A 23079-nucleotide genomic window follows, 5' to 3' on the forward strand; every position below is an offset into this window, starting at 1 on the left:
CACCAGCCACCCGCACAGTACAGAGATGGTCAGAGGAGAGCGAGGAGGCTCTTAAGGATTGTTTTGAGTCGACTGTGTGGGAGGTGATTTGTGATGACCACGGTGAGGACATCGACAGCCTTACTACATGCATTACTGACTATATAAACTTCTGTGTGGATAACACTGTACCTACCAGGACTGTACGGTGTTTCTCCAACAACAAACCTTGGATTACCCCAGAAATTAAAACCGTCCTCAAGCAGAAGAGGAGGGCCTTCAAATCCAGAGACAAAGAGGAGTTGAAAAGGGTGCAGAGAGAGCTGAGGGGACTGATAAGGAATGGGAAGGAGAGCTACAGGCAGAAGATGGAGAACCAGCTTCAGCAAAACAACGTTGGTGAAGTCTGGAGAGGCCTCAGAACCATCTCGGGCCACAAACAGCAGAACTCTCTGCCTGGGAGGGATGTGAGGTGGGCAAATGAACTGAATCATTTCTTCAACAGATTTGACTCAGCCATGAGGCAGTCTGCAACATCGGCTGCAGACTCACCCACCCCCACTGCTGCTGTTCCACCTCAGACACTTCACACCTCCTCTATTCACCCTGCTCACTCCCCCCCCACCCCCAACAACAGCATCCAATACACACTCAACACAAGGCTCCAGCCTGTCTCTCTCAACCACCCAGGTTAGGAGGGAACTGAGGAGGATTAATGGCAAGAAGGCAGCGGGTCCAGATGGCATCAGCTCGAGGGTCGTCAGGTCCTGCGCGGACCAACTGTGTGGGGTGATGGAGCACCTCTTCAACCTGAGCCTGAGGTTGGGAAGAGTCCCACAGCTCTGGAAAACCTCCTGTGTTGTACCAGTGCCAAAGACTTCACGCCCCAAGGACCTCAACAGCTACAGGCCGGTGGCTCTGACATCCCACCTGATGAAGACCCTGGAGCGGTTGGTCCTGGCTCAGCTTCGGCGCCTAATAAGCTCATCACTGGACCCACTTCAGTTTGCCTACCAGCCTGGCATTGGAGCGGATGATGCCGTCATTCACCTCCTACATCGTTCCCTCGCTCACCTGGAGACCGCTGGAAGCACTGTGAGAATCATGTTCTTTGATTTCTCCAGTGCCTTCAACACCATTCTTCCCTCGGTTCTAAAGGACAAGCTGGTGAACTCTGGAGTGGACCATCACCTCACTACCTGGATCCTGGACTACCTCACCGACCGACCACAGTATGTGAGGACTCAGGGCTGTGTGTCGGACAGGGTCGTCTGCAGTACGGGGGCCCCACAGGGAACGGTTCTGGCTCCGTTCCTCTTCACCATCTACACTGCAGACTTCTCCCACAATTCCACCCAGTGCTTCCTGCAGAAGTTCTCTGATGACTCTGCAATAGTCGGCCTCATCACTGATGGGGATGACAAGGAGTACAGAGGTCTGACCCAAGACTTTGTGGACTGGTGCCAGCTGAACTACCTCCAGATCAACGCCAGTAAAACCAAGGAACTGGTGGTAGACTTCCGCAGGCACAAGCATTCTCCACTGCAACCACTGAACATCCAAGGTATGGACATTGAGGCTGTGGACAGCTACAGGTACCTTGGTGTTCATCTGAACAATAGACTGGACTGGACTCATAACTCAGACGCCCTCTACAGGAAAGGGCAGAGCAGGCTGTACCTGCTGCGGAGACTCAGGTCGTTTGGAGTGGAGGGCCCACTCCTGAAGACCTTCTATGACTCTGTTGTGGCTTCTGCTATCTTTTACGGCGTGGTCTGCTGGGGCGGCAGCATCTCTGCTGGGGACAGGAAGAGACTGAACAGGGTGATCCGAAGGGCCAGCTCTGTTCTAGGATGCCCTCTGGACCCAGTGGAGGTGGTGAGTGACAGGAGAACGGCGGCTAAGCTGTCATCCCTGATGGACAACGTCTCCCACCCCATGCAGCAGACTGTGACAGCACTGAGCAGCTCCTTCAGTGGGAGACTGCGGCACCCACGGTGTGGGACGGAGAGATTTCGCAGGTCTTTCCTCCCCACTGCTGTCAGACTCCATAATAAAGACTTTAACTGATCAAGCACACACATCCATACATATGCAATAATACTAAGTGCAATAATCCTTTCTGTCATCGTTGTATTTTTACTCAGTTGTATATAGCATTCGTATTCTATTTTTATCTTATTGTATATTTATTTTATTTTATTCTACTGTATATAGTATTTTATTTTATTCTATTCTGTACAGCTGTGTACTGTATTTATTCTTATTGTATTCTAATTTTTGCCTCATAACTTTTGCACTGTCCACTTCCTGCTGTGACAAAACAAATTTCCCACGTGTGGGACTAATAAAGGTTATCTTATCTTATCTTATCTTATCTCACCAAACTTTTCCCACAGCTGAGTTTCTGCTTTTGTCACTGCCAGAGTTACAGTCCACTTTGCCTTTTGGTACTTGCCAGGTATCTCAGGAAATATACGATCTAACAAAGTCCTATGGGACGTCTTCTTTAATTCAACAGTTCTTTTCACATTTGGTGTCTGCTATCTACTTAGGAGGTTGCCACGATGACAGGCATCAGCTACCTCGCAGCCACAGCTCTGTACAGACACCTCAACAATGGAGGTGTGGAATGCAGTCCATTAAGAGTCAACCAAACTTGCTCATGGTTCTTCCCCAGCTGAAAGCTGTTGTTCCATGTCTCAACATCTAGTTTCAAAAGGCAGAAATCAGACTGTTAGGGCCTTCACCTAAAGCTGCACCCTGACTTGCATAGCACTGGACCTGCTCTTTGTCACTGTGCATAATTTTTTATGAACAGAATAATTTGGTGAAGCCAAGTGGCAGAAGGTCTTCACTTTGGTGGCCTCAAAATCTTATCATTGCTTTTTGGAGTAGTTTAAGTAACTTGGTGTCTTGTTCATAGGTGAGGGAAGTGTTTGATTGATGAATGGATTGGTACTGCTTCTGCAGTAATGGAGACACTCATTGTGGAAAACTGAGAGCTGAGCATTAAAGCAAAGCTGTCAATTTACCAGTTGGTCTGCATCCCCATCCTCAGCTGTGGTGGCAAGCTTTGGGTAGTGACCAAAAGAATGAGATTGAGGATATAGACAGCTGAAAGTTTCCTCCAAAGCGTGGCTGGGCTCTTCCTTAAGCCCTTTTTCCGTTGCTACCTACTTGAATTGGCACAAAGCAACTCAAGGCGGCACAACTTGTTTTCCATTACAATCGAGTACCACTTAATGTGCATGGGGTTGTTATAGCAACATGGCTGAACATCCCGTGTCGTCATTTGTATGTGACATGAACAAAGGTGGATGTCAAGGCGATGTTATACCTGCTGCTCGGTCTGTGGCTTTTTGTCAGGCTCAGCACCACGGTGTTGTTTCTGTGTGGGCATTTCCCTTGTTGCCAGGTACCAGGTTCTGTCATCTGATGGAAAACCCTAAAAACCGTGTCGAGCTGTACCGAGCTGACCCGAGTATGTACTAATGGAAAAGGGCTATTAGAGATGGGGAGAGGAATTCGGTTAATTAAGGTCTCAGAATAGAGATGCTACTCCTCCACATCGAAAGGAACCAGTCATCTGACTAGGGTGCCTCCTTGGTGCCTCTTAGGTAATGTATTCCAGACATGCCCCACGAGAAGACCCCCTGGCTGATTTGGAAACCTCCGGAAGAACTGGAGTAGGCGGCTGGGGTAAGGCAGGTCTGGGCGTCTCTGCTTGGACTGGTGCCCCTGCAACCCAGCTGCAGACGAATTGCAGTGGATGGATGGACTATTTAATCCCCAGAGAGAAATAGTCTCTTTAGCCGCAGCTAGCTGGATCTGATTTATTTTGACATGATATGCAAACTCCCAACTCCTTTTCTAGTTAAACTGGAAAAACTATTTCACTGTATTTAAATTTTATATAGAAACAGTTTTATCCAATTGTTTAGCTGTTCTATGAAATAATGTAACAGCTGTTGGTGTATTGTACATTTTCACACTCAAGACTAACAATTTATCTTGGGAAATCAATGAATTAAAGTAAATAGTAGCCGCTGCCTTTTTGTTGTTGTTACCTTGATAAGTTAAGACATAAGTTAAGTCATAAGTTTGACACAATGCAGATTGTTCTAGAAACAGAAACATATGTCCCATTGTTCTCAATTAACTTGTCATATTTACTGTAAGTCTTATTTACATAAACAAGCAACATTCTCACAACTGTGAAGTCCTACCTAAGAACAGAGAAGTCTGTTGGTATAGTCAGAGAAGGTTATGAGGGGTAGGATGGAAAAATGTGAGGATGGATGAAAAAGGTGAGAGAAGAGAAATAGAAATAGGAAAAAGAATCAAAGTAGGGGCTGGTGAAGAAGAAGGGGGCGACAGGAGTTGAAAAAGTGAGGCAAAAGAATTAAAATGAATGATGGAGGAAAGCAGGAGTGAGAACTGGGGAGGGAGGGAAGGAAGGAAACGGGTGAGACTGGGAGGTCCTGGAATTCTGTGTGGAAGGAGGAAAAGTCAGCCAAGGGAGAGATGGATGGGGAAACTGAATGAAGGACCGGAGAAAGAGAAAAAACTAGTATACCTAGTCAAGAAATGATGAAGAGAGGGACAGAATGGGGAGGGGACAAGACAGGAAGAAAATGAGTTTGTGAGGAAGAGAAGGAACATGACAAGAAAGGACTAAAGGAAGTAAAAGAAAATGAGAATCATCAGGAAGTTGATAGCAGGTAAATGATAGATGTCTTGATGCATGCTCAATCATCCAGGCAAGCAAATCCTGAAAGGTTGATTCTGCTCATCTGGACGTAGCATTTTTCCCACTGAAAACGTTACGCCCAGATGAACAGAATCAACCTTAAATGGTAGTTGGCATAGAAAATGGGAGAGGAGAGAATGAGATACGTGAATTTCCTTCACTTAAAGGTGAGTGAAGAGAGACAAAGGAAAGAGAAGATGAAAAAATTACAGAGCTGGGAACCAGAGACATGAAAGAAATAGCAAATTGTCTGGCAAGGGATGTAACAAAGGAAACAAGGAAAAGGTTGGAAGGAGTTAAGGAGGCAGGAAGCGTGCTAAGGTTCTGAACAATGAGTGGTTGCCTGCTGTGTTTGCTGTGAGAAGGAAACTATCCACTGACCTGCTGTGGGTTTTTTTTCTTCTCAGTTTTCTCCTTTCTCTGTCGTTGTTTCCTTCCAGGCTGACTCACTACTGGACCGCCTGAAAACTGAAGAACTCTGAGAGAACAAGAGAGTGAAGGGAACACTGTAAAAGAGGGAGTGAGAAGAAAGGAAGGAAGGAGGGAGGGAAAGAGGGAGCAAGAAAAGTAAAGACGGTGAGGAACACTAGACGGGAAGAGAGGCAGCAGGAGAAAGTCAGGTTGGGTCAGAAGGGCAAGAGGAGGAAAGAGTAAGTGATAGTGGACAAGAGAAGTATAATTATTCATCTATTAGGCAGTGAGTGGAAGAATTTAAAGTCTGATGAGAATAAGTCAAGCGGTCAGACGGACAGCTGACTGAGCTTCAGACAAACCCACTGTCCTGCTAACCCTCCAACAACTGTCCCTTCACGGTCACCATACTGGGAGAGCTGGGAGAACTGGTCACGAGGAGAAGCCACCATGAGCGACCAGAACGTCGTCAAGGAAGGCTGGGTCCAGAAAAGAGGCAAGTTTTCCTTCTTTTTCTATTAGGAATTCTAAACTCTGGTCTTTAAAAACACATCTGGCAACCTTGTAGCTCTGAGCATTCCAAATAGAGCTGCAATGAATTGAATGGTGATTTGATAATGGATTCGATTTTCAAGCAAAAATGTAGTATTTATTTGTTATGCTTATCCTACATTGCAGTAAATTGAAGAAATAATTGGCAGGTTAATCAATGCTAAATTGTAGACCTAGTGAAGAATCAGACCTGCAGTGTAACCAGAGCCTGCTGTGTTATTCCTCTGTTGTGTCCCACAGAGTTACACTGCTGTCCAAAGTTGTCATTCCCATATACACTAAACTCTCGTCCCAAATACCTGTTAGAGCACCAAATGTGGATTAATCTTAAAAATAGAACTGGAAGGTTTATTAATTTTTTGCAGACAAAGTCATGGTGTGAATGTGTTTGAGTTTTCAGCACAAAAGTTGTTAGAAACCCACCTGCACAGGAGTTAAACACAATTAATATAATGCTATTCACTGCTGTACTGTTAATGCATGTGCACCTCTGTGCAAGGAGGAAAGATGAAGGAGATGGAGAGACACGTGGGATTGTTTTGAAGGGAAAGCAGTTGGTATGCTCTTAAATTCTAGCAGAAGAGCAGAAAATCATATTGATTACTGTTTATATACAGTGAGCAATAGTTTAGCCTACCCTGATTTGTTAACATAAGTGGATGGACATCAGTTGTACAAGTGAAATACTATTAATTTAATTAGTTTCTTAACATTTGCCTGGTTCAGTAATCTCTTTTCTAGCTTTTTAATTGTTTGTTCATGCTTGTTTAAATACAATTAAGGGAAATAGCAGTCTAATATACATCGGAAAAAGTAATGTTTGAAGTTTATCTTAAAACAAAAAAATCAAAATCATGCTGGATGGACTGAGAGGGAGTCATGTTAGACTCAAGAGGCTCCAAGGCTTGTAATACATTTGTAAAACAGTCGTATCCAGCTATTGGCACAAACTTTGCCTTTTCTCTTTTTAGTTACACCCAGGATGCTGATGTGTTGCTAATTTTATTAGAGACCAACTGTTTTTTTAAGTTAGTTGTTATTCTGTTATGACCAATATACGTTTGAAGTGATACTGAAAAAACTGTCAGTTTCAAAGAACATACATTTCACTACTAAATGTAGTTAAATGCCTGTTTATTCGTGCTTTTGTTATATATTATTATATTGTTCTGTTATAATTAACTGCATTTCACTTCAACAAAGTGCAATCTTTGAGCAGTTCTGCAAAACTGGGAAAATGCAATCATTTATGTCATCATAGAAATAGATCATGAGGGCTGTGGGATATGACCAAAATCTCATATCCCGTTATGAGATGTTTCTCATCACGATAACGATATATATCACAAAATAGCGCTTTTTCTGTAAATTCTGTGAATCTCAGGCAGTTCGACTTGTGTGAAGTGTTTCCAGCTGGGCGTCGAGTGTTTTGACCGATGCATGAAACTTTGAGTATTTATTGCATGGGATGCTGCGGGGAAAAGCCTGTTCTAACGTTTGAGTCTAAGGTTTATTTTGAGCGCCTGACGGCTCTTTTTTGCTTCTCATCTCCCCATTCACATGATTCTTGTGTAGGTGGTAGAAGAGATTTGTCGTGTTTGAGTCCGTTGTGGGGACCGGTTTGAGGCATAATTTGCATAGTACAGTTTTCTGGTCCCTGTCGGACGTTTCATAACCAAACCATGTCCATGCAACTGAGGTAGCCCCTTGTTTAGGAATAAGGTCCTCGATTTGTTTTGACTGGTCTTTCTGTTTGGAGCTACCTGGTTCTGGCTCGTCTTCACTGGCCACGGTGGTATTCTCCGTGCCCTGATGAAAAAATATTGTCGTAAACTGTGTATTTTGCGACACCACGAAACAAACAATAGCGTATAATTTGAAACTATAGATGTTTTCATTTTGTCGACCGATATATATCTTCGTATCGCACATATCACACCTGTAGTGAAAAGGACTAGGATGTCTATAAGAAATATAATTAATTTCCTAACCTGCTTACTTGAATTACTCCACTCAAATGGTATACTCTGCATTCATAAATTATTAGATTAGTTGAGTGTAACTAACTTGTAGTGGTGTTTGGATCTGCAGCCTTGTTGCAAGATAAGGTTCATGTTGTCTGTGCAGAATGTGGCTTTATGCCCTTTTAATCTGACTCAGCCTACCTATGACTAGCACAGTGAACTGACTGTTGAGTGTTTTAGAGCTGCACTGTTTCACGGGGCTCTCATCTGTCTTACTTTTCACATTATTTGTTAAGAACTTTCTTTGACAGAAGCGAGAGGGGAATGGAGGGTGCTGCTGTCTGTGGTGGGTAGCGCAAGGTAGAGTAAGATCTTAGAACCAACAGCAACTGTTGTTGCACTTGAAAAAAGTCCTAATTGTCTCATTGACTAGTTGCTCACTTTGCTTCTGGCTGTTTTACTTATTAAACGTATAAACCAATGATTATTATTATTACCAATTTATTTTTAAGATCAGTTCACTGCTAAGAGGGCTTAAAAAGAAACCGCTTGTGCTTTTCAACACACCGGCTTCAGTCATAATAGATTTGTTTTTATCCAGCTATGTGTGGACATGGCCTGAGCCACCATGCCAGTTTGAAGCACAGAACCTCCAAACAATGGTTGTTTACCTGCCAGACATTGAGCAGTGAAGGCAAGCTTTGCAGGGCTGCAGCCCAGTCTGAACTGCACTTTGCTGGTGTGTTTTATTTCCCACACTGGTTTTTGTGTTTGTGTAAGTGTGTGTTTGTGTTTGCTGAAGGTGGGTTTGTCTGGTATGAGCTCAGGGCTTTTGGCTGGCAGGCAGGGGGAAGTTTCTCAGTGGCACTATGAGCATACAGAGGATGACCTAACACTCTGGTTCCTTCCTATCTGGCCCCCACAAGTCCCTGAATTGTTTATTGCGCCTCTGTGTGTTCTTATAATTCAGCCTTAATGTCCGTCTCAGGGACGCTGTCCTCACAAGCTCTCTGTGCTGTTTCAACATCAAAACTCAAGAGTTCACATTAAGTTCAGGAAAGTTTGGACACAGTTTCCACACTACATATTAGTGGGCGTGGGGAACACACATTTTTACATATAGCTGGTTTAAAACAAAGCAGAGGAAGCACAGTTTTGCACTATAGCTAGCTTTCACAGAATGCAAGTAAAATGTTTCACATATCAGTTAAATTTTCTAATCTAATTTGACAGATGTTAAAAGGGATCTGTTAACCTCTCCTTCATTTTTTCATATCTGCTGCTATAAAGGTAGAAGTTTATATTAAACATTGCTGAAGATTAAAAAAAAAAAAAAGACTTTAGTGTCTCTACAATGTATCCCTGTGAGCCAAAGACTTGGGCTTCAGGCTGTGTGCCTGTGTTTTTATTTCTTTGCTTGTTTGTTTGTTTGGTTTTTTTTTTGGGGGGGGGGTCTACTTTTGGATTCAGTGATGTCACATTGCTCTGGCTGTTGGCACAGAGGTCCCACCAACCTGTTGTTTAAACCTTTTTGTTAATCAGAAGGAAGGGGGCTTACAGATAGGGTGACCTTAAAACAAGAGAACCTTAAATAGCTTGTTTAAAGAGGATGGACTAAAGAAGTTGTAAATGAGTTGGAAGTTCCCTCTCCTGGGAGTAAGGAAGAGGGAGGCCAAGCAAGACCAGCTGAAGCTGCAAGTTGTTTAATGTGATCAGGTATAGATTTAAACTGTAACTTAATGGGAAATCATTCAGTTTGAAAGGTCAAGTAGGGCAGGACCAGACAGTACACATTTTGAAGAGATTTATATGAGTAATAGCTCAACTGATATAAAAAATGTAGTTCTACTATTCCACTGTACAAATATCTGGACATACAGCATGTTTCTGTTAAGCAGAGATGTGGACTGTTGAGACAAAAAATACATTCAAAAACCTTTCTCCAGCTTTAAAGGTGCAGTATGTAAAATCTCACCAATGGATGTCAGATTGATGACAACAATCTGTTTTCCCTCCCAATTGAAGTGCACAATCCTAGCTATGCTGGCCACTCTAGGACAAAGAGCTGTTCTTGCCGCCGTTCATCTGTAATGAATGTAGGCTGTCAGTCCACTGTTTACCTCAGCTGACAATATGCTGCATCACCATGTTTGTTTACTCTGAATGAGGCTGTAAAACGTTCAGATATCAATTCATGATTCAGTGAAGCTCGCGTGTTTACGTTAGCTGGCATAATTTTAGCCTATAACTAGCTGTTAATGTTTAGCAAGCTAAGTGTCAGCTGCTTAGAGCCAGGAGGGTTCCCCGTTTAATCTGCTGACAGTAATTGCGACAATGTCGAGTTTGTTTTTTCTAATAAATGACCCCCACTAAAATTGCTTACTTTACCCTTAAAGTAGAGCTGCTGTCAGCGGCAGTTATCTTACTGACAGAGATATTTGGTGTCTGTCTCATGCCGAAGCCTTTATCCTTCCCATAAGACTGTTTTTTTTGTTTTTTCTGAAGCCTTGTGAGTCATCACATGTCATAGTTTCTTCAGGGTTTGACTTGTTTGATAGACCATAAAGTGGTTCAGATATTAATCACTGATATCACAGTTCTTTGTTAACTCTGCTGCTAGTATGACTCTCTAATTTATCAAGATATAAATATATATATATATATAGGATGTATCCATGGTAGATGGTAAATGGCCTGTGTTTGTATAGCGCTTTACTAGGACTACTACTAAGGACCCCAAAGCGCTTCACACATCCAGTCATCCACTCATTCACACACTGGTGATGGCAGCTACATTGTAGCCACAGCCACCCTGGGGCGCACTGACAGAGGCGAGGCTGCCGAACACTGGTGCCACCGGGCCCTCTGACCACCACCAGTAGGCAACGGGTGAAGTGTCTTGCCCAAGGACACAACGACCGAGACTGTTCAAGCCGGGGCTCGAACCGGCAACCTTCTGATTACAAGGCGAACTCCCAACGATCGCCCTATGTACCCAAGTAACATGGATACAGCACAGCATAATTACAGCATTTGTTGTAATTATGTCACAAATATATGACTCAGATAGCAGGGAAGCAACACATAAATTGTTATATGGAGTTTGGGGGCGAAGCTAAAATGAGTAAAACAAAAAATGACACAAAATAACAATTACTAGGTTTTAAAGGGATGACTCGTTTGTGACTTTGCAGACGTTTTTAATCCTAGTTGAAAGTGTAATCTCTGGATCTTTCTGAATTTGAACAGCATTCCCCAGCTATCATTAGTTTAGTGTGAGGTCTTCATGATTAAAACACCAGTAAATAAAAGTCCAAAGTGGTCTTAGTGGTAATCTGTGGATTAGGAGCTGGCACTGGTACTTAATTCTATTTTATAGAACAGACTTATGAAAGGTTTAAAAAGACGTGATAGTACCAGGGTATGAGCTGTTGGTGCCATTTTTATCTTTTATTCCCTACCTGCAGGAGAGTACATCAAGAATTGGCGACCACGCTACTTTCTGCTGAAGACAGACGGCTCTTTCATCGGCTACAAGGACAAACCACAAGACTCTGACCTGGCCTACCCACTCAACAACTTCTCTGTAGCAAGTAAGCCATGAGTAGATCATCGCACGTTTCAAACATCACTAACTTTGTACGACTCAACACATCTCTCTGTGTGACTGTCAGAATGCCAGCTGATGAAGACGGAGCGGCCAAAGCCAAACACCTTTATCATCCGCTGTCTGCAGTGGACGACAGTCATCGAAAGAACTTTTCATGTTGACACTCCTGATGAGAGGTGAGCTGTCATCTTACAAATTCCTGTATTTCACTATTACAGCAGCCTTGGATAATGAAGAAGATCCTTCTAAAAAAAAAAAAAAGGTATACATCTTAAGGAAAAGGAGAAAAAATATTACAGAAGTTACGTAGATTCTGTTTAAATAACTTTGTCTGATTTATAGTTAAAAATAATGTCCTTTTGATACTTGTTATAGAGCCTCAATACATTCTTTCATATTTTTAACTTCTTAAGCCTCCAGCGGGGCCGGAGCTGAAGTTTAGCTGACCAAAGGCAAGATGTAGGGTGCGCTGCCCTGTCTGTGTTCTTCGCAGGGAAATTTAGAATCACAAATCAATCTAAACCTGAGAGGCTTGAATCCAGAACCTTCTTACTATGAGGCACCACACCACTGTTCAACCCCCTCTCCTTCTGAAACAAGTATCTCTCTCTTTAAGTGAACGTTCTTCTGATTGGCTTTGATATTAAACGCAGATCTACGAAGGCAGATCGGTAAGGCTTCCGTGTTCACAGAAATACCTCTAGGGTTGAAGTAATCATATTAGCAATATCCTATCTCACTGACATAAAAAGCCAAGAGTAGGAGGGAAAAAATGCAGCGTTTAGAACAGTGTGCATGTATGACAGAGAAAACGGAAATGCATTGCAGCTCTTTTAATGTAAATAATTTATTAGATTGTGGGCTTCCATTGACTGTGTGTATTTATTATGAAGAAAAAATAAATAATATTTAATAAAAAGATATGAGAGTCATTACCTAATATGAAAGGAGTGGGTCAGATTATGGAAATGGTTGAATTAAATTCTAATTACTTTACACAGCAGGATTCAATCAACACAATGAGAAGACAGTCAGGAAGTGAGTGGGACTGAGATGGAAAGTCAAGTTTTGCAAGTAAACACTAAAAAAATGTACGCACAAAGACCTGATACCTGATGTGAAATGATTTGTTACTAACAACATTAAACTAAAAACACATGAGTGGGGGTGGTTTTATCACAGATTTGGTTGGTTTTGAGGATGGTGGATCGCTGTGAGAGACCCTGAAGAACAGTTTGTTTTGACCAAGTATATCCAAAAGGTTCCTTAAAAAGTTTTAAAAGGCAAGAAAAAAAAGTAACAAACATCTTAAGAAAATGTCTTAAACTGAACACTGAGGACTCTAAACGATGCAAGACAAAGAAGTCGGAGTTTCGTAATTTTTTTCACGTTGCATTTTAAAACAATTGCTCACATTTATAAAGATTGACAGAGTGCCACTTGGATTATTAACATACAGATCAGGATAGAATTCACAGTTCATCACCAGTGATTCTGTTCTTACTCACCATTGTATCTCATATTTAGGCCCCCAGCAAATTGTTATTTATAAGACTCTGCTGTAAAGATTTCATGCTTACCTTTGATCCTTGATTGAATTTAATCACAGTATTATTATGTAGTTGTTTTTCTCAGGGTTTTTTTTTAACGGTTTTCTGCAGACAGATTCTTCTTGAAAAAGAGGCGTCAGTCTCCAAGAGATTACCTGTTTGAATTAACAATTTATACTACTACTACAAATCTTGAGAACTTGACAAAAAAATGTGCAGCCGGAAGCTGTCGAACTAAAGAAGAATACTTTGCAGAGTGACGTTATGAAAACTTTAACCTTTCCCATACGGAAGGCATATAGTTTAATTTAACCATCTATTTAAGAAATTTAGAAAATAGACTTTTGACGTTTAATGTATGATGTTGTTTCCACGTATCTCCTACAGGGACGAGTGGGCTGAGGCCATCCAGATGGTAGCAGAGTCACTAGCCAAGCAGGAGGAGGAGGGCATCTTGTGCAGCCCCACCTCCCAGATTGAAAACGTCAACGAGGAGGAGATGGACACCTCCATTAGCCACTACAAACGAAAGGTAGAGACTGCTTTAATTCTCATTTCCAGCTTCATACTTTTATTGCTGGAACTGTCCTAGAGTAGTTTTTCATGAGTTACAGTTCAAAATAATCCTTGTTCATCATATGCTGGGCCTTGAAGCACGCCCACTCTCACCTGAAACAAGCTGTTTTAGCTTGCTTCTTAATCTCTTTAGGCCTCCCTGCTGATTGAGTGCCTCTAAATAACGTAAAATCTGAACAGCAAGATATCTGTGTCTGCTCTCGTTTCTTTAACTGAAACCGAGTGTTTAAAGCAGTGTGAAACCCGAGCTTTTGGTTCATCTGGATTACTGCTACACACACTGACCTAATTTCCGGAAACCTGAACATCCACTGTCGTACCGCTACAAATATGACAGAAAATAAGAAGAAGCATAGAAGTCCAACTGTAATAAAGCAGTTGAGGTTAAAACAGTATCAAGGACTCACAATACAAAGTGTTTGTGGGATATACAGTAAAAATCAGTATTGTTGATCTGACCATTCTTCTATGTCCCAGTTTGTGAGCTGACTGGTTTACTTTAAGCATATTGCTTTGAAGATGAAGTGTACTGAAGACTGGAGAAATGCTTATGACAACTGTTTCCTGATATTTCTTTCCACAGACAATGAATGACTTTGACTATTTGAAGCTTCTGGGCAAAGGCACTTTTGGTAAAGTCATTCTGGTGAGGGAGAAGGCGAGCGGCACCTACTACGCCATGAAAATCCTCAAAAAAGAAGTCATCATTGCCAAGGTCCTCTTTTAAATGATCAGCCTTATTGCTGAATAATTCAGTAACGAGGTGTATTTTTTGAATCTACTGTTACATATTTGACTAATCTAATCTGAATCTAATTACAGCATGTCTGCCTTCTAATATTTGGTGTTTTGCATTTGTTAGATGAAGCACATTCATATCAAACATTCTCTCAAATTTTAGATTTCAGCTCAGTACTTTTTACTCCTCACTAATCATTGCTCTTTAATCTTTTTGAACAGGATGAAGTTGCTCACACTCTCACAGAAAGTAGGGTTTTAAAAAATACTCGGCATCCATTCCTAACTGTAAGTATGGTAGATTGCATGTATCATTGCACCACATACAGCCACATCCTGCTAGGAGTTGTGTGAACCAAGTTGTAATTTGCATTTTGTCCAAACAAGCCATGACTACTAGCATCTGTGCAGAGACTCTTAAGAAGTGTTGTGAAGACTAACAGCTGGAAAGATGCACTCGATTCAAAGAGCTTTTGTGTTGCGTTTGAAACAAATGGCGCGTCTGGGTTTAAAATATATTTCAATATTTTTCACAGTCTCTGAAGTATTCATTCCAGACAAAGGATCGGCTGTGCTTTGTAATGGAGTATGTCAACGGAGGAGAGGTAAGAAGTCACTCAGAGACTTTTTAAATAGCACTTTGATGAGAGATGTTTTCGTTTAACATACAAGGATTTTTAAAAATTATTGAATAATGTTGATTAACATGACAGTATGAGATCCAAAGTGCTTTTAGAGCAAGCAGTCTCTCACTAGATAGTGTTATGTTTCACTGGGAAACACGTTGGACTGGGAAGTCTGAACTTTTGTGGTTCCATTGTGGTAATAGTTTCATCATTTTAAAGCACGAATCAGTTCAGGGTTTATTTAGTTTATTTTATGACCATAAAGTGACAATTATGATATATAAAATGATTTTAAGCAACTTTAAGTGTTTGTAGATGTTTTTTAATTCTATCTATATTGAATCTATTAAATGTGTGAGTGACATGGACACTTGGTCTCCTTTATAGATTTGCTTTAAAAAGTTATTTATTACTTTTTAAAACTGGCTTGTGTATATTTGTACATTTTATATATTTTTTCTCTGTTAATACTGTCCATATGCATATAGTGCTGCAGAACTGTGCCCCCCCAGCATGTTTGCACTGAGTAGGAGATGCTCTGTATCTCATTGTACAACTGTATAGTGACAATAAAGGCATTCTATTCTATTCTATTCTATTCTATTCTATTAAACTGAACAATGATTCTGCTTTTGTTTGGACTAAAACTGTGTGTAATTCAAAGTTGTTGTGTTTGCTTGCTGAAGCTATTGAGTCATGATTTCACCAAGTGAATTATCACTCGATAAGAGAAACATATCTAAACTGCATGAATTCTTATTGTTTCCCTGTCCACAGCTATTTTTCCACTTGTCAAGAGAGAGAGTTTTTTCAGAGGACCGCACCCGTTTCTATGGCGCTGAGATCGTCTCTGCTTTAGATTATTTGCATTCTGCCAAGATCGTGTACCGTGATCTGAAGGTAAAGTACACCTGCTCTGTGTGAGATCTGAGAAGTGTCCGTTATTATTCTGAATTTCCTGCTTATTAAAGGATACAGTAAAGGTTAATGGGTTTTATTCTTCTCCTCAACTGCTCATCAGCTGGAGAACCTCATGTTGGACAAAGATGGCCACATCAAGATCACTGACTTTGGTCTCTGCAAAGAAGGCATCACTGACACTGCCACTATGAAAACCTTCTGTGGAACACCGGAGTACTTGGCTCCTGAGGTCAGCGGTCACACCAGATACACATAAAGACTATTATCTGAATTTTGGGTTTCAGATGTTGACAAACCTTCCTATGGCTATAAAAAAACAAGAAAGAGAGCATAAGATTAAAAAAACAAAACCAAATTTATCCGGTTTGTCCTCTGTAACAAATTCAGGAAGGAAACTGTTTTTCGGATCCTCTGTTTGTCTGTGTGTCACCACCCAGCAACTACCAGGTCCAATGTGGAAGTGCCCTAGGAGGCAGTTCCTCTGATGAAGGGTTTTCTTTCCAGTGGGTAACTGATCTCACTTCTTTTAATGTGGTTCTCAGTGGAGAACTAGAAAGTTGTTTGCTTCATAAAGAGGATATGAAAGAGGTTATCACACAGTTAAAGGTTGAAAAAAGAATTTTTGTGAAGTTCTCAGTTGAGCTAATCATAACGATAGTGGCCTCGTGGCTTTTAATATAAACAGTCACTAGAGGAGAACCTTTTATGTAGGGCTTCTTCTGAATGAAATACAAATGGGGCTAGTGGGAGCAATACAGTAAAAGGGTTTTTGTGTAAATCCTCAGGTGCTAGAGGACAATGACTATGGACGTGCAGTGGACTGGTGGGGTTTGGGCGTGGTGACATATGAGATGATGTGCGGACGCCTGCCCTTCTACAACCAGGACCACGAGAAGCTGTTTGAGCTCATCCTCATGGAAGAGATAAAATTCCCACGAACCCTGTCAGCTGACGCCAAGTCACTCCTGTCAGGGCTGCTCATTAAGGACCCCAACAAACGGTATGCATGCAAATGTAATTTTGATCAGCTTACCTGTGCAGTGAAGTTCTTTTTATTGCTAACTGCCCTGTCCTGTTTAGACAGAGTCCCCTCATTGACACAAAGACACTCTACGAGTCCTGACTTCACTACTGACTTAGCTACGAATGGAAAACCTGCTGACTGTCTGAGGTTCACTCAGCGGTTTTCTGTCACTGATAGCACACTTAAAATGTACAGGTGCAACAGGCCTTTCTGTCAGGTCTTTTCAAAGGGATAAGAAAACTAAGAAAACCAAATTTTAACCAACATTTTTTTAAACTGTATGAGAGATGTGCTTAATGTGGCAGGCAGGCAAATGCAGCATGCAAGTTGCACTTCAACCAGGTGCATTTTGCTGCTAGCAGCATTTCAAAGCCTCAGCTTTACTTTTCTAAACATACCTCATGTCATTGTGGCTAGATAAATTAATCTTTATCTTAGGGCTGCACGATTAATCGTTAGAAAATCGCGATCTCGATTCATACTTATGTGCGATCTCATTTCCAAATGACAACGATTTAAAAAAAAAAAAGAAAGAAAGAAAGAAAAGACGACGATTGTACCGCATTTTGATCCGGGACGTACTCTGCATGAAAACAAGCGCTCACTCTTCCTGCTCAACAAATGACAAGAGCGGAGCCTTATACCACGTGATACAGAAGCTGTGCCGTGTGATGCTAAAATTAGCAGGAAAAAACAACAGCGAGCACGTCAGGGATGACGAGAAAGTGACAGGAGAAAATCCGTCCCGGTCAACCACCCAAACATCAATAACGGGAACCTTATACAGCGCTTCCCTATACCCGTCGACCTCCCGCAGGCACAAAGAAATTACGGAGGCTATCACTTATCACCTGACCAAAGATATGGCTCCCATCAACACTGTGCAAAACGAGGGATTTAGGAGAATGATCAACACCCTAGACAAACGCTACACAGTGCCGTCCCGCAACTATTTTTCTATTGTTGCACTACCTGCTCTGTACACGCAGTGTCGAGCAACGGTGGAGACGGAATTTCAAGCAGTACAACATTTTGCGGCAACAACAAAACGTGAGACATTTATTGTTTTTATGTTTATTTATTGTTTTTTTGTTCAGTCGCAACTGTTACGAAGTTGATGTGCAGTTAATAAGTGCAATAAATATTTATACTGGAAAAGAAAATCGTGAGAGAATCGTGATCTCAATTCTAAGCCAAAAAATCGTGATTCTCATTTTATGCAAAATCGTGCAGCCCTACTTTATCTTCTCTGACCATAAAACTTTTCTCCAGAAGGCATTTGGCTTGTACGGGTGAAAATCAGCAAATTATAGTTTTGCTTGAAGCTGTCGATTTTGGAGCAGGTGCTTCTTTGTTGGTCAGTACCTTCTCTGTCCCTGGCAATGTAAAACTTATTATTATTGTGTGTTCCAGTTGTTTCCAGTTAATGGCAGGCTTGAGCCTCTGTGCTTCTTTAACATCCTAACTTTACCTAATTTCAACCTGAGGTGGAATTTGCGTCTCCTGCCAGACTTTGGCAAAGTGGTTACATATCCAGATAACATGTTCTTACATACAGTTGCTTAAATTAATAATCTTGCGCACACTTGATGAGAGCACAAACTCTTTATGTTAATGGGTGCCCAGCTAAAATGTTCTCAGGCAAAACCAGCTGGTGGCTGCGTTCAAGTTTCCACTCTTATCATCCCTGAAGCATTTTCTGTGTCTAACGAAGACGCCAGTGAAAAGAGGCTACTGCAGCTTCACTGAGCGAACTTGTTCACCCCATCAAGTTATTTTGGGATCAGTAGCAGGTGGATATTCTGGTTCCATTGATGGAGACTTTGTGAGAGCGCTATTTGATGTATGACTTTGACGCCATCTCCTTCGTATTCTGTGTGTTGGTTGACAGGTTGGGCGGTGGACCGGATGACGCTAAGGAGATCATGCGGCACAGTTTCTTTGGCACAATCGACTGGCAGGACGTCTACGACAAGAAGGTGAGAGCAGGATTTAGCTGCTAGACGTCATCGTCACTTCAATCGAAATCGATTCAAACAGTGTTTCTGAGGTATTCTGGTATCAGGGTTACCGTATTTTTCAAAAGAAGTCTGGCTGACATGTAAAATCCAAAATGGAATGAAAAGGACAAAACATTACCTCATCTTTATTTCATTTGAACACTATAACACAGTCAGACAAGTACCACCAGGTCGTTTTATACATATTTGTATGTTGTTTTTTTCTCAACTTGAGCTTTCATAATAACGTGTCCACCCAGGCCTCCCATGTGTGTATTGGAGACACAGACAACAATATGGTGTGAAGTTTTAAACTGATTTTGTTCCCCAGTTCTTCTGTGTTCACATTTGGACCAGGAAACTGTATTCCCCTGAAATTTGCCTTTTTTGTACGTCTAATGAAGAAACATAACACACTCTGTAGTCTGGTGATAATTTCTTTGTATTAGTGTATGTTAGACTATCTAAAAGTTTAGAACTCACCAAAATAATTTTAATAAAGTAAAAAGAAAAAAAGGCTCTAAATGTTTGATTTGAGTTCTGTTTAAGGTGAACAAAAATATCTAACCCTAACTGTAAAAAATGCAGGACCTAATTAGTAAAGGTGAATTTTAAGCCTAATCTTAAAAGTACAGAGGGTGTCTGTAGGGTAAAACGCTCTATTAAAATCTGTGTTATATTAGCACGACTGATAAAAGTCATTTGACAAAAAAAGTGTTCCTTCAGTTGAAACGACAGCATATGTGAAGCTGTTTGAAGACTGAACCCCTCAGTGATACAACACCACCGCTCTCTGCTTTCTGTCCGTCCCAGTTGGTACCACCCTTCCAGCCTCAGGTCACCTCTGAGACAGACACGCGCTACTTCGATGAAGAGTTCACAGCACAGACCATCACCATCACTCCACCGGAAAAATGTAAGTGCACATTCACTGTAATTTATTGCATTGTATTAACTGACTGAGATGACACTGCCAGCAGCTAGTGTGAGTTTAGCGTGTTTGCATGGCACTGGCTCTAAACACCAACTGCAAATGAAAACAGTATTAGTATTGGACACACTGAATATTTGAGGAGAGTCGGGGTAACTGCCGTTAAAGTTTGTAAGGACAACCTTACTGTCCATAATTGGAACATTCTTATGTTTTCCTGTTTGTGTTTTTACAGACGATGAGGACGGGATGGATGCAGCAGACAACGAGCGAAGGCCTCATTTCCCACAGTTCTCCTACTCGGCCAGTGGCCGAGAGTGAGCTCCAGCCCAGCCAGGCAGTATCGTCCCCATTTGTGGCCATTTTGAGGAAAACGCGTAGCCATTTTAGGAAAAAAAAAACAAAAACAAAAAAACACCAGTCTCCCCTCTTTTTCTTCTTCTCTGCCTCCTTGCAGAGGGGGAGAAGTCTTTTTAGGGACTTTAAAAGAGGTTTTTGCACAGTGGGATAGACTCCAGCCGGTCTCCCCACACTAAAAAATAAGTCTCCTACATTTTCAGCGCTATTTACTGCAGAAGGCAATGTTTTTGTTATTTCTTTTTTCTTTCTGTCAGTATTAAGTTGTTGACCCAGGTTGCGTTAATATTTTTGTTTGTTTGTTGTTTCTGCCCATTTTTTGTTCTTCTTTTAACTTTTTTGCACTTGGTTTGGAAGAGCCGTTTTAGGGAACAAAAAACCAAAAATGTTGCCTTATGTGTGCAGATGTTTTGCATCATACCTACAGGGTGGTGTTTTTGTTGTTTTTGGGGATTGGGATTTTTCATCAGGGGAGAGGGTGGGTGGGTTCTGGGATGTGAAAGGTCATAAATAGTTGAGAAGAAGTGCATGGCTCATGGTTCACTCATTAAAAAACAAAAAGAAAGAAAGAAAAAAAAAAAACCTCTTCCTCGTACATTTGCCATGGCAGCGCACATTTCCCAAATCCATGGTGATGAAAATCACAGTGAGCCTACAGATTACAAAAAACAAACAAACAGAAAAGAGAAGCTGGAAGATGAGAATGGGTGAATCTATATCATTCCTTTCATTCGTCGCAGTAACTTCCCTCTTATTTTATTTTATTTTATTTTTGCGCTTTTTTGAAGTTACTTTGAAACAAGAAACACTAAACTGCCAGAAACTGCACAGTTCACTCAGGCGCCACAGAGCACAACCGCATTCAAACTCAGCTTAACCGCTCCAGCTTTCCACAGCCGGCAGGGGAACGAGGCCTTTCTCTGCAGCATCGCCGCTTCTTCTCCTCCTCATCATCCACCTCTCCTCTTTTTTTTTCTTCTTCTTCATTGTAGCTGTAGGACTAGAATGGAATGGATGTTTACACAGGGAAACATGGCTTCATGTATGTATGTACAGTTTGCGATTGAATGGGGGTCAAGAATATGCTGTCATAGCACACAGAAACACACACACACTTACTCTCAGATGTAGTAAACCGCAGTGTTGTCTATAATGATCATAGTGAAGTCGGCAGTTTACTCCAAACTGAGATTTGATGGTCTTTTCTTCTGTTTTTGCAAAACATGGGGACACGAGAATGCTCCACAACTTGCAGAAGCCCCAAGCCTCAGGTCACGTCTACATGCCAAGCAGTTTGCTTGCTGCACGTTGCTTTGTAGTTGGTTCTGATGCCTGTTCCTGCTTCTGGTTGCTTAGTTAACCCTCTATTGCTACAGTCACACTAGTGAAAACAGTGGTTGGAGTCCAAAGCATGAACAGAATCACTGCAACTGTGTCACCTGCCATCTTCAAAGCACTTTTGGTGCATCAAGACTTTGACAATAAGATTGGAGTCAAGCAGTCAGTCTGCTGTATCCGCTCAGTTTGCAATTTAATGGGGTCAGATTTGTACTTGGATACAATGTTTTTGCACAAATTAACTGTGTTAAACAGATTTGTTCAGTTGCCTTGGGATGGCAATTTTACTTTAAAAATGACATCAGCAGCTTTGTGCATGTACAAGAACACAACCAGTTGCCAACCAGCTGAGACAAGTGTCTTGTTGCACAGAGACAGAAGAGTGGCTCTCTTTGGCACAGGCTGACTCAGAAAGCAACATGTTGTCAGTCTATTTCTAATTATCCAGCGGTTATGTGCAAGCCTTTGAAATCTGAGTGATTTCAGTCACTCTGAGTCAGACCACAGTTGTCTGACAGATTGCCTCCCACCAGGCGACCTTTGGAACTGCCTTGCGATCTAAAGAGGTCACTGCAGTTACTTGCAGTTAGTTACCAAATACAAAAGTATACACTGGACAACCACTTTTCATTTTTTGTTATTTTCCTTTTTGAATTTCAATTCAATTTTATTTATATAGCTCCAAATCACAACAGTCGCGTCAAGGCGCTTTATAAGGTATGATTCAATGCAGAGAGGTCTATTAACACATAGTGAGTGAGAAAGGTGTCTGCAAAGGAAAAACTCCATGCATCAAGTCACAAGAAGGTTTTTGACCGTTCAGACTGAGCTTCATGCAGTTCCGTCCCCATCATGTGTTAGTTATTTTGGTCACTGAACTGATTCCTGCTGGCCTCTGCTATTATGGAGGCCCCTCCAATAGCCTCCAAATAGTGAGTCCTTAACACAAGTAACCTAGCTGTTATATCCAGAAACCAAAATTGACAATCTTCTGGTATCGCCTGTTCCAATGTGTGTTCTGACATGTAGCTGAAAAAGTGTTTTGTTCATTGGAAACAGTAAGACGTGTGGATATTTTATTGTTTCTTAGCTCAGCTGCTGTTGAAAGTGATCAGAAAGCTGCCAAACTCATTCAGACAGTAAGTTCGGCAAAAAAATGATATGGATGAGAAGATAGTCCTCTGATGTGCTGTGCAGCTACAACTAAAGGCAGTAGTTGGGCAACTACAGCTTAAAGTGATGAATTTATTACAGCATTGGATAGTCAGAGTATGGCCTGGTACCCTACAGGTGGATGTTGCGATGGTTACGAGTAGCAGCAGTACTGACTTGCCAGAGTCAGTGTGGGGACTTTTGCGGCTTAAACCCACCAGCAGACGGTGTGTTTGGAGTGTAGTGAAAGTGAGGGGGCCGTGTTGGTGTTACTGACACTGCAGCTGGAGTTTGCTCGTCTGGACTAGCTCGCAGGCTTGGCTCCCACACTGGCAGTATTAGCATATGTTTAGTGAGTTCTGCCCAGAAGTGGCCTGACTGATGCATCACACTTCCTACAAGAAGTGGAACTGACTGTGGAGAATTGGGGAAAGCGATCCAATCATCCCAAATACTGTCAGCTAAACTGTCCTTGTGAAGCAGCCTTTTCACCTGTGAGCACACATCAGATCTGATTTGCTGGAGAATTCTGCCGACTTGAAAGTATTTTGTACATTTACAGATGTTTGGAAAGATTAAGAAGAAGAACTGAGGATT

General features: G+C 41.6%; 1 protein-coding gene across 1 annotated transcript; it reads left to right on the top strand.

The window, feature by feature from the left end:
• Window positions 1-2546: 2546 nt before the first annotated feature.
• akt3b (v-akt murine thymoma viral oncogene homolog 3b) lies at window positions 2547-20299 on the top strand. Its single transcript, XM_085355384.1, has 13 exons — window positions 2547-2604; window positions 11127-11252; window positions 11334-11445; window positions 13207-13351; window positions 13979-14110; window positions 14356-14421; window positions 14670-14738; window positions 15537-15659; window positions 15781-15909; window positions 16466-16680; window positions 18596-18683; window positions 19518-19620; window positions 19871-20299. The coding sequence occupies exons 1-13, from the start codon at window positions 2547-2549 to the stop codon at window positions 19954-19956; spliced, it is 1452 nt and encodes a 483-aa protein (XP_085211510.1). The 3' UTR covers window positions 19957-20299.
• Window positions 20300-23079: the final 2780 nt, after the last annotated feature.

Source organism: Diplotaxodon limnothrissa, linkage group LG6 (assembly GCF_057381915.1).
Source record: "Diplotaxodon limnothrissa isolate DT_005_m linkage group LG6, D_limnothrissa_male_GT1.1, whole genome shotgun sequence".
Lineage (NCBI taxonomy): Eukaryota > Metazoa > Chordata > Actinopteri > Cichliformes > Cichlidae > Diplotaxodon > Diplotaxodon limnothrissa.